General features: G+C 43.5%; 1 protein-coding gene across 1 annotated transcript; it reads right to left on the bottom strand.

Moving 5' to 3' along the window:
- Nucleotides 1-6,742: 6,742 nt before the first annotated feature.
- Nucleotides 6,743-7,951, bottom strand: LOC110499134 (uncharacterized). The gene is made up of 5 exons (XM_021576059.3): nt 7,893-7,951; nt 7,541-7,636; nt 7,287-7,424; nt 7,060-7,158; nt 6,743-6,944 (listed from the first exon to the last, which is right to left on the bottom strand). The coding sequence occupies exons 2-5, from the start codon at nt 7,624-7,626 to the stop codon at nt 6,935-6,937; spliced, it is 333 nt and encodes a 110-aa protein (XP_021431734.3). The 5' UTR covers nt 7,627-7,636; nt 7,893-7,951; the 3' UTR covers nt 6,743-6,934.
- Nucleotides 7,952-12,111: the final 4,160 nt, after the last annotated feature.

Here is a 12,111-nt window from a genome sequence, read left to right as displayed (position 1 = left end):
CCAGGAGGGGGTGTATTTGATATATGCCATTGGAAGCGGTAGTGTTTTTAGTCCTGAGTGGTACCAAGAGCGAGATAAGAACATAGTTTAGGAGACCAAAGCTGAACGATAATTTATAGCCAATGCTGTCTGGCTATGTTTGTCCTTGCTATAAAGGATCTCAGTTGCAATGTGTAAGCACTCTCAGATAATTAATTTATAGACACTGAATTGATCTGAGAGTCACAGGGTTGTGATGGAGCTCATATAATTAAAGATGGACTTTATGATACCTCTGACTTGTGTGTGGTTTGCTCTCTCAAGATTTGGTATACAGGAAATTTCCACTACATTTGGTAAAAGTTTGTGAGTGTTTGTGGTGACAAGACAAATTTCTTCAGCCTCCTGAGGTTGAAGAGGCGCTGCAGCGCCTTCATCACCACACTGTCTGTGTGGGTGGACCATTTCAGTTTGTCCGTGATGTGTACGCTGAGGTACTTAACACTTTCCACCTTCTCCACTACTGTCCTGTTGATGTGGATAGGGGGCTGCTCCCTCTGCTGTTTCCTGAAGTCCACGATCATCTCCTTTGTTTTGTTGACATTGAGTGTGAGGTTATTTTCCTGACACCACACTCCGAGGGCCCTCACCTCCTCCCTGTAGGCCGTCTCGTCGTTGTTGGTAATCAAGCCTACCACTGTAGTGTCGTCTGCAAACTTGATGATTGAGTTGGAGGCGTGCCGTCATGGGTGAACAGGGAGTACAGGAGAGGGCTGAGAACGCACTGGGGGCGGCCCGTCAGGAAGTCCAGGACCCAGTTGCACAGGCCAGAGTCGAGACCCTGGGTCTCGAGCTTAATGACGAGTTTGGAGGATGCTATGGTGTTAAATGCTGAGCTGTAGTCGATGAACAGCATTCTTACATAGGTATTCCTCTTGTCCAGATGGGTTAGGGCAGTGTGCAATGTGATTGCGATTGCGTCGTCTGTGGACCTATTGGGGCGGTAAGCAAAATGGAGTGGGTCTAGGGTGTCAGGTAGGGTGGACGTGATATGGTCCTTGACTCGTCTCTCAAAGCACTTCATGATGATTGAAGTGAGTGCTACGGGGCGATAGTCATTTAGCTCAGTTACCTTCACTTTCTTGGGAACAGGAACAATGGTGTCCCTCTTGAAGCATGTGGGAACAGCAGACTGGGATAAGGATTGATTGAATATGTCCGTAAACACACCAGCCAGCTGGTCAGCGCATGCTCTGAGGACGCGGCTTGGGATGCCATCTGGGCTGGCAGCCTTGCAAGGGTTAACACATTTAAATGTTTTACTCACGTTGGCTGCAGTGAAGGAGAGCCCGCAGGTTTTGGTAGCGGGCCGTGTCAGTGGCACTGTGTTTTCCTCAAAGCGAGCAAAGAAGTTGTTTAGTTTGCTGGGAGCAAGACATCGTGGTCCGTGACAGGGCTGGTTTTCCTTTTGTAGTCCGTGATTGACTGTAGACCCTGCCACATACCTCTCGTGTCTGAGCCGTTGAATTGCGACTCTACTTTGTCTCTATACTGACGCTTAGCTTGTTTGATTGCCTTGCTGAAGGAATAGCTACACTGTTTGTATTCGGTCATGTTTCCGGTCACCTTGCCCTGATTAAAAGCAGTGGTTCGCGCTTTCAGTTTTGCGCGAATGCTGCCATCAATCCACAGTTTCTGGTTGGGGAATGTTTTAATAGATGCTGTGGGTACAACATCACCTATGCACTTGCTAATGAACTCGCTCATCGAATCAGCGTATTCATCAGTGTTATTGTCTGACGCTATGATGAACATATCACAGTGCACGTGATCTAAGCAATCTTGAAGCGTGGAATCCGATTGTTCAGACCAGCGTTGAACAGACCTGAGCACGGGCGCTTCCTGTTTTAGTTTCTGTCTATAGGCTGGGAGCAATAAAATAGAGTCGTGGTCAGATTTTCCGAAAGGAGGGCGAGGAGGGCTTTATATGCGTCGCGGTAGTTAGAATAACAATGATCCAGGGTTTTGCCACCCCGGGTCGCGCATTCGATATGCTGATAAAATTTAGGGAGCCTTGTTTTCAGATTAGCCTCAAACCTATAATCATGGCCATCAATTCTGCCACATACATTGACACAATCAGTTAACCACTTACATACTCTAACATTGAAACATGGGATAGACATCCCAGCCCCCACCCTTCCACTGACTAGATCCTTTGAACCGTCTGTTTATATCCTTAAAAACAAATAAAGCTAATTATATATACATCTCTCCACACACCATCTCAAGTCTTCACCCCATTCTTTCCTGCCTTCAATCATGTCCACATCTTCACTTGGTTTTCGAAACAGCCAAGCAGGAACATTCCCCAATGCAAATGCCAGTCCTATCTCTCTCTCCCCCAGTCAATATTCTACTACCTTCTGTCCGATTGTCCACGCGTATGCCCTCTGCTTATCCCCTCCTCGCTCCCAGCATTCCCAGGTTGCCATGACCACAGGATGTCCTTCTGAACTCCCTTTCAGCCTTGTCCAGTATGCTAATGATGTTTGTCCCGCCTTATCCTCAGTGGCAATTCCCCACTATCCATCTGCAAAACCTCAACAATTTCAGGGCCCTTGACTGTATCCTAGCCAGCCGCTGTACTACTGTTTTGGCTGCCGATCCATATACAAAGCACCCATAATCCAAACATGACATGATCAATGCCTGGTATATAATCAACAGTGTTTGTCTATCCAACCCCCAACCATAACCTGCCATTGCTTTCATGCGGTTCAGCACCTTCCTACACTTAATTAGAATATACTCAACATGTCTCTTCCACGTACGCCTCTTATCAAACCACATAACTAAATACTTAAATCCAGACACCCTACCTATATCCTGACCCTACATTTGCAGCCTAACATATTTAACCTTCCTCCTAGAAAACAGCATAATGTAGGACTTGGCCACACACATCCTAAACCCCCATGTTAGAGACCAATCGTCCACAACTCCCACAGTATCTAGCATCTTCCTCCTCACATATTTCACATTCCCACCTCTCTTCCATACAGCCCCATCATCAGCATACAATGCCACATCCATTCCCTGTCCCACCTCCTTAAATACGTAATGTACCATCAAGGTTAACAGCACAGGAGTAACGACACTTCGCTGAGGAGTACCACTGTCCACTTCAAACCGCATTGACAATTCTGACCCCACCCTCACCTGTATGACTCTATCGAACAAGTCCATGATCCAGTTATACAGACGTCCCCAAATGCACTCAAGTTGATCAACAACCCTTCCCTCCACATGGTATCGTAAACTGTCTCAATGTCAAAATACACAACACTCCTCTTTTATTGTCAAGGCCTTGGCTATCTCTGTACTAACTGTCACCAGGGCATCCATGGCTTCTTCTTCTTCTTCTTCGGGATTTAGTTGGTGGATAACATCCAACTTTTAGGTGGATACACCGCTACCTACTGTACTGGTGTGTGAGGCCGTTCACGGCCTACCTGCATAAAATTATTGATAAGGTAATACAAAATTGGGGAAAAGGAAAATAAAAATTGCCCTGCCTACTGTTAGACCTTTATAAAAAATATATATATATTAAAAAAACACCACCCCATTCCACTATTTAACCCTATCCAATCCTACTCCAGACCAATGGCTCTGGGAGGACAGAACACTACCACGCAACACCCACTGCAACTGTTCTGCAGTAAATCCTCCCAATCCCAAGTACTTCTCAGCAGCTACCACCACAACCTCTATTTTCTGTGATATCCAATCAATTTCTGCAGTACAACTGACAACCATGGCTATAAATGCTAAAAAGCCCACCTTACTGAAGCACATACTCTTCCCATCACGCTCTCTTGGTTTCTGCCTACTCACAGGAATCCTCTCAGTATCCCTCAACCTGTAACCATCTTCCTCTACCACTCTCTTCACTGCTTCGGCATATGACACTTTCTGTACTACTCTAACCCTGACAACCTCAACCTTCTTTTCTCTCACCGGACACCTCCAATCTCCAGCCCCATGGGAACCCCGACAACTAACACCAGGGGCGCAACTTTCACTGGGGAAAAGTGTCCCCCCACACATTCTGAAATTGCATTTCTGCCCCCCCCCATTTTTATCATTGGAATGTGATACTAAACGCCATAAGGGTGTGCTTTAGGACCATGCGGACACCACCGAGCTGTCGGGTAGGCTGTTTGGAGTGTTAATCCAACTCGAATCCCCCTCCTACACACTGCTACAACATGCCCATAAAGTATTTTCAGAACAAAAGCTCTCACGGGATAATTTACATTTCCTAATTTGACCTTGTCGGGCAAAGACTACATCAAAACTCAGCAGGACAGACAATGTCTTCTCCGTTTCCCCCACGCTCTCAACCGCAACATACAGTGGGGCAAAAAAGTATTTAGTCAGCCACCAATTGTGCAAGTTCTCCCACTTAAAAAGATGAGAGAGGCCTGTAATTTTCATCATAGGTACACTTCAACTATGACAGACAAAATGATTTTAAAAAATCCAGAAATTCACATTTTTTTTAATGAATATATTTGCAAATTATGGTGGAAAATAAGTATTTGGTCAATAACAAAAGTTTATCTCAATACTTTGTTATATACCCTTTGTTGGCAATGACAGATGCCAAACGTTTTCTGTAAGTCTTCACAAGGTTTTCACACACTGTTGCTGGTATTTTGGCCCATTCCTCCATGCAGATCTCCTCTAGAGCAGTGATGTTTTGGGGCTGTTGCTGGGCAAAACGGACTTTCAACTCCCTCCAAAGATTTTCTATGGGGTTGAGATCTGGAGACTGGCTAGGCCACTCCAGGACCTTGAAATGCTTCTTACGAAGCCACTCGTTCGTTGCCCGGGCGGTGTGTTTGGGATCATTGTCATGCTGAAAGACCCAGCCACGTTTCATCTTCAATGCCCTTGCTGATGGGAGGAGGTTTTCACTCAAAATCTCACGATACATGGCCCCATTCATTCCTTCCTTTACACAGATCAGTCGTCTTGGTCCCTTTGCAGAAAAACAGCCCCAAAGCATGATGTTTCCACCCCCATGCTTCACAGTAGGTATGGTGTTCTTTGGATGCAACTCAGCATTCTTTGTCCTCCAAACACGACGAGTTGAGTTTTTACCAAAAAGTTATATTTTGGTTTCATCTGACCATATGACATTCTCCCAATCTTCTTCTGGATCATCCAAATGCTCTCTAGCAAACTTCAGACGGGCATGGACATGTACTGGCTTAAGCAGGGGGACACGTCTGCACTGCAGGATTTGAGTCCCTGGCGGTGTAGTGTGTTACTGATGGCAGGCTTTGTTACTTTGGTCCCAGCTCTCTGCAGGTCATTCACTAGGTCCCCCTGTGTGGTTCTGGGATTTTTGTTCACTGTTCTTGTGATCATTTTGACCCCACAGGGTGAGGTCTTGCGTAGAGCCCCAGATCGAGGGAGATTATCAGTGGTCTTGTATGTCTTCCATTTCCTAATAATTGCTCCCACAGTTGATTTCTTCAAACCAAGCTGCTTACCTATTGCAGATTCAGTCTTCCCAGCCTGGTGCAGGTCTACAATTTTGTTTCTGGTGTCCTTTGACAGCTCTTTGGTATTGGCCATAGTGGAGTTTGGAGTGTGACTGTTTGAGGTTGTGGACAGGTGTCTTTTATACTGATAACAAGTTCAAACAGGTGCCATTAATACAGGTAACAAGTGGAGGACAGAGGAGCCTCTTAAAGAAGAAGTTACAGGTCTGTGAGAGCCAGAAATCTTGCATGTTTGTAGGTGACCAAATACTTATTTTCCACCATAATTTGCAAATAAATTCATTAAAAATCCTACAATGTGATTTTCTGGATTTTCTTTTCTCCTTTCGTCTGTCATAGTTGAAGTGTACCTATGATGAAAATTACAGGCCTCTCTCATCTTTTTAAGTGGGAGAACTTGCACAATTGGTGGCTGACTAAATACTTTTTTGCCCCACTGCACGGCGGGCGTCACAGACACCGGGAATCTTGAATTTCAACTGATCCTCAACACTTAACGCCACCCCGCTATCAGTCCTTTCAACGGCTCCCTGCTCCAGAGATTATCCCCTTTTTTCCACTTGGCGCCAACCTTCCTCACTGAACCGCTTATCTCTCCACACTGAGCTCCTTCCCGGCGGTCATCACCGCACCTGACACCACAATTAATTCACCCTCACTCTCTTCACGTTCACTTTCCTTCACCAAATCTTCCAGAAGGCTTGTGCAATCCCCCACTCCATATTTATGAATAATATGTTCCACTTTCTTCCATCTTCTTTCGTCCTACCTCCATTTATTTACCCATGTCTTCTCTTCAAACCGAAAAGGTTGGCTCAGCATTCATCTAGAGTTGAATACTGTCACTTACTGCCTCGGCAAGAGGCTAATGAGGGGGGGCCCATTTTTGTCCAAACACCCCGGTTGGACAAAAATGACTATAATAAAGCCATGTAGCAAACTCTGTTCTAGTTGTTGCCTATTTAGTGGTCTATGAAGCCTCTTCTTCTCAAGAAATGCAAAGGACCATGTTATTCTTTTAATAGGACCAGTAGGACCCTTTTTTTAAGGTGTAACATTTGTGGAAATGTTTGACATTTGTGAAAATATTACTGTGTACGATTTTTTGCCATTTCATTTGTTACTTTTGTGAAATGTTTCTCATGCTAAATGTGAGATGAAATTACTACCAAGTGAGGCCAATCTTTGTTTAATAGTTCAATAATTTAATTTCACCTTAGCAATTATTTATGAAAAAGGTAAGACATTCTGGATTCACAACAAATTAGAAAGCGGCAATTTGTTTCTAAATTGTCACAATGTTGTGGTTGACTTCAGGTTTCTCTTTGCATCATTCTCTTGCCTATGTTGGTCATTTGCTGATATTCTTCAAAACATCACTGGGTCCTGTAGAAAGGAAACAAATTGGAAAATCTTATAATCAGATGACACAATAAATAATTTGGCAACAATTCATATTGAAGTTCATATTGAAGTTAATATCTTCACAGAATGAACTCACATGGATCTGTGTCCCTTGCTGCGGATGCACAGTGCAAGTTTTTTCAGGAGATTGTTGTACAAGCAAGCACCTGGATCTTCCTCCGGAATGACATTAGACCTGTGACAGTTTTTGATTATATTGTAGTTGTTGTTAGTGACTGAATTTGCTCTCAGTTTCTTCAATTTATCAAGTTCTGAACTGTAACAATTATAGTCATTTCAAACTCTATGATCAATTTGACTTACATGCTCTTTTTCTCCTTCTGGTTGAGCAGGAAGTTGACAAAATTCTTCTGAACCATTGAGTCCATGATTTTGCTCATGTCACTGGCAATGGTTGACTCAGCATATCTTCTCCCCAAACCCTGTCCATTTTCTGTGAGACTGACAACCAGACATAAACACAAACATGAGAGAGGAATGGAGATATTAGATAATGCAGGGGACACCACATCAATATCAAATGAGCAGACATTTCAAATGTAGGATGGGAATCTTACCTGTTCTCTCCAGACTGGTCCGAGGCCTCAGCATGCAGCATTCCAGCCATGCAGAGGAGCACCAGTACGAACAATGCTACCGTCATGGTGACAAAACTAAACAAGGTAGAGGAAAGAATAGAAGAGGGGCATAGAAAGTCAGGAAGAGAAAAAAACACATCTGGAATTGGGGAAAATGTATCACACTTACAATGCAGAATATATGTTTTTTTTTTGTTGATTAACTTCTAAATAACTGCTATCTATTAAGGTAAACATGTATTACACATACAGTAAGCTAGACACCAGCATTTAGGTATAAAGTAGAAATTGATCGTTTGAACAGGAGAGTATATTTTGGAAAGTATCTTACCTTGAGAATGGAGATTCTTCACTGAGAAATGCAAGCTTTTTGTGAGTTGCTACAAGACATTTGTCCTTTTATACAGTTTCTCAGAGGTGATTTGTGTCGTGACCAGAATAACACCTAGGTTCCACTACATTAGGGCAATTAATGACAATAGTATACACATACACTTCCGATAAGCAAGCTTTCTAATACATTCAGAACTATTAAGTTGGTTTTTCTCTGCTGAGTAAAATAATAGGGTGCTTAAAATTGCTCTCTAGATGAGAGGTAACTACCCTTAATATGACCAGTGTAAACCTTTCTGGGCTATTAGGCTAATCTGAATGGGGCTAGATGGGAAACAATTGAGAAGTGAACAGCTTAATGCTCAAACTACAAGATATGGAAGTTAAGTAAAAGGTCAATGTTTTCAATGATGTAACACATTTTGAGTTGCATGCAGCTATATTTAAATCTAAAATGGTCCTTGAGATGGAAAAACATGATTTGTCTTAAATATAACAGATGGTGTTGGGATGGTTAATATGCTATCAATCAATCAATCAATCAATCAAATGTATTTATAAAGCCCTTCTTACATCAGCAGATGTCACAAAGTGCTATACAGAAACCCAGCCTAAAACCCCCAAACATGTAGAAGCATGGTGGCTAGGAAAAACTTCCTAGAAAGGCAGGAACTTAGGATGAAAACTAGAGAGGAACCAGGCTCTGAGGGGTGGCCACTTCTGGCTGTGCCGGGTGGAGATTATATGAGTACATTGCTATTAAGGCCAGATTGTTCTTCAATATGTTTGAAAGTTCATAGATCACCAGCAGGGTCAAATAATAATCACAGTGGTTGTAGAGGGTGCAACAGGTTAGTACCTCAGGAGTAAATGTCAGTTGGCTTTTCACAGCCAAACATTCAAAGGTCGAGACAGCAGGTGTGACAGAGCGAGCGAGAGAGAGTCAAAAACAGCAGGTTCGGGACAACGTAGCACGTCCGGTGAACAGGTCAGGATTCCATAGCCGCAGGTAGAACAGTTGAAACTGGAGCAGCAGCACAACCAGGTGGACTGGGGACAGCCAGGCCATATAGTCCTGAGGCATGGTCCTAGGGCTCAGGTCCTAAGGCAAGGGAGGAAACGAGGGAGAAAGAGAGAATTAGAGGGAGCATACTTAAATTCCCACAGGACACGAAATAAGACAGGAAAATTACACCAGATAAAACAGACTGACCCTAGCCCCCCAGCACATAGACTGTTGCAGCATAGATACTGGAGGCTGAGACAGGGGGAGGGTCGGTGGACACTGTTCCTGAGTATATCCCAGGAAGATCTCCTCCACAGCACAAGCCCGAGGGGGCGCAAAACCTTACAGGAAGATCACGTCAGTGATTCAACCCACTCAAGGCATGGAAGATCATCAGTAAGCTAGTGATTCAGCCCCCATAATAGAAGAGATGAGTCTTCAGTAAAGACTTAATGGCCGAGACCGAGTCTGCGTCTCTCACGTGGATAGTCAGTAAGTTCTATAGGAGAAAGCCCTGCCTCCAGATGTTTGCTTAGACATTTTAGGGACAATAAGAAGGCCTGTGTCTTGTGACCATAGCGTACGTGTAGGTATGTACAGCAGGACCAAATCGGAGAGATAGGTAGGAGCAAGCCCATGTAATGCTTTGTAGATCAGCAGTAAAACCTTGAAATCAGCATTAGCCTTAACAGGAAGCCAGTGTAGAGAGGCTAGCACTAATATGATCAAATTTTGGGGTTCAAGTCAAGATTCTAGCAGCCGTACTTAGCTCTAACTGAAGTTTATTTAGTGCTTTATCTGGGTATCCGGAGAGTAGAGCACTGCAGTAGTCTAATCTAGAAGTGACAAAAGCATGGATTAGCTTTTCTGCATCATTTTTTGACAAAAAGTTTCTGATTTTTTTTTATGTTACGAAGATGGAAAAAAACTGTATTTGAAATATTCTTGATATGTTTGTCAAAAGAGAGATCAGGGTCCAGAGTAACGCTTGAGGTCCTTCACAGTTTTATTTGAGACGACTGTACAACCATCAAGATTAACTGTGTTTCCAATCTCTCCAAAAGAATGTGGTGATCGATGGTGTCAAAAGCAGCACTAAGGTGTAGGAGCATGAGGACAGATGCAGAGCCTTGGTCTGACGCCATTAAAAGGTAATTTACCACTTTCACAAGTGCAGTCTCAGTGCTATGATGGGGTCTAAAACCAGACTGAAGTGTTTCGTATACATTATTTGTCTTCGGAAAGGCAGTGAGTTGCGGCGCAACAGCTTTTTCAAACATTTTGGATAGGAATGGGAGATTCGATATAGGTCGATAATTAACTTTTTCAAGAGGCTTTATTACTGCCACTTTTAGTGAGTTTGGTATATATCCGGAGGATAGGGAGACATTTATTATGTTCAACATTGCAGGGGCAAGCACAGGAAGTAGCTCTTTCAGTAGTTCAGTTAGGATAGGGTCCAGTATGCAGCTTGAAGGTTTAGAGGCCATGACCAGGATAAAATAACTTGAGTGGCTCCATTGATCCTAGGTCCTGGCAATCCTGTGCTGGCTCAGGACAACTGAGCTTTGGATATTTTTGTCACTGCTGAAATGAAAGCCATCCTCTCTTGGGGAATGCTGCTTTTTAGTTAGCTTTGCGTCAGTATCAAAGATACATTTAGGATTTTTCTTATTCTCCTCAATGAGGTTGGAAAAATGGATGATCGAGCAGCAGTGAGGGCTCTTCGATATTGCACAGTACTGTCTTTCCAAGCTAGTCAGAAGACTTCCAGTTTGTTGGAGCGCCATTTACATTCCAATTTTCTGGAAGCTTGCTTCAGGGCTCGGGTATTTTGTGTATACCATGGAGCTAATTTCTTGTGACAAATATTTTTCCTTTTTAGGGGTGCGACTGCATCTAGGGTATTACTCTAGGTTAAATGTAGATCCTAAATTAGGTGGTTAACCAATTTTTTTGTACTCTGACGTCTTTGGGTAGGTGGAGGGAGTTTGGAAGGGCATCTAGGAATCTTTTTGTTGTCCAAGAATTTATAGCACAGCTTTTGATGATCCTTGGTTGGGGTCTGAGCAGATTATTTGTTGCGATTGCAAATTTAATAAAATGGTGGTCTGATAGTCCAGGATTATGAGGATTTTTTTTTAATCCACAATATTTTTTCCAGGGGACAAAGTTTGATCCAGGGTATGACTGTGACAATGAGCAGGTCTGGAGACATGTTGGACAAAGCCCACTTAGTCGATGATGGCTCCGAAAGCCTTTTGGTGTGGGTCTGTGGACTTTGCCATGTGAATATTATCTGCCAAGGTCCGATAGGAATTCAGGGAACTCAGTGAGGAATGCTGTATGTGGCCCAGGAGGCCTGTAAAACAGTAGCTATACATTGTGATTGAATAGGCTGCATAGATTTCATGACTAAACGCAGTCATTTATTTTTTAGTAAATTTAAATTTGCTGTCGGAAATGTTAGCAACACCTCCACCTTTGCAGGATGTGCAGGGGATATGGTCACCAGTGTAACCAGGAAGAGAGGCCTCATTTAACACAGTACATTTATCAGGGTTGTTTCAGTCAGGCCAATCACATCAAGATTATGATCAGTGATTAGTTAATTGACTATGACTGCCTTGGAAGTGAGGGATCTAACATTAAATAGCCCTATTTTGAGATGTGAGATATCACAATCTCTTTCAATAATGACAGGAATGGATGAGGTCTTTATTCCAGTGAGATTGTCAAGGCGAACACCGCCATATTTTGTTTTTCCTAACCTAGATCGAGGCACAGTCACGATCTCAATGGGGAAAGCTGAGCTGACTACACTGACTGTGCTAGTGGCAGACTCCACTAAGCTGGCAGGCTGGCAAACAGCCTGCTGCCTGGCCTGCACCCTATCTCATTGTGGAGCTAGAGGATTTAGAGCCCTGTCTATGTTGATAGATAAGATGAGAGCGCCCCTCCAGCTAGGATGGTGTCTGTCACTCCTCAGCAGGCCAGGCTTGGTCCTGTTTGTGAGTGAGTCCCTGAAAGAGGGCCAATTATCTACAAATTCTATATTTTGGGTGGCGCAGAAAACAGTTTTCAACCAGCGATTGAGTTGTGAGACTTTGCTGTAGAGCTCATCACTCCCCCTAACTGGGAGGGGGCCAGAGACAATTACTCAATGCCGACACATCTTTCTAGCTAATTTACACGCTGAAGCTATGTTGCG

This window comes from Oncorhynchus mykiss, chromosome 20, assembly GCF_057628025.1.
Source record: "Oncorhynchus mykiss isolate SJ-2025 chromosome 20, ASM5762802v1, whole genome shotgun sequence".
Taxonomy (NCBI): Eukaryota; Metazoa; Chordata; class Actinopteri; order Salmoniformes; family Salmonidae; genus Oncorhynchus; species Oncorhynchus mykiss.
The sequence above is the reverse complement of the archived record's forward strand: the minus strand, read 5'-3'. Positions and strand labels throughout refer to the sequence as shown.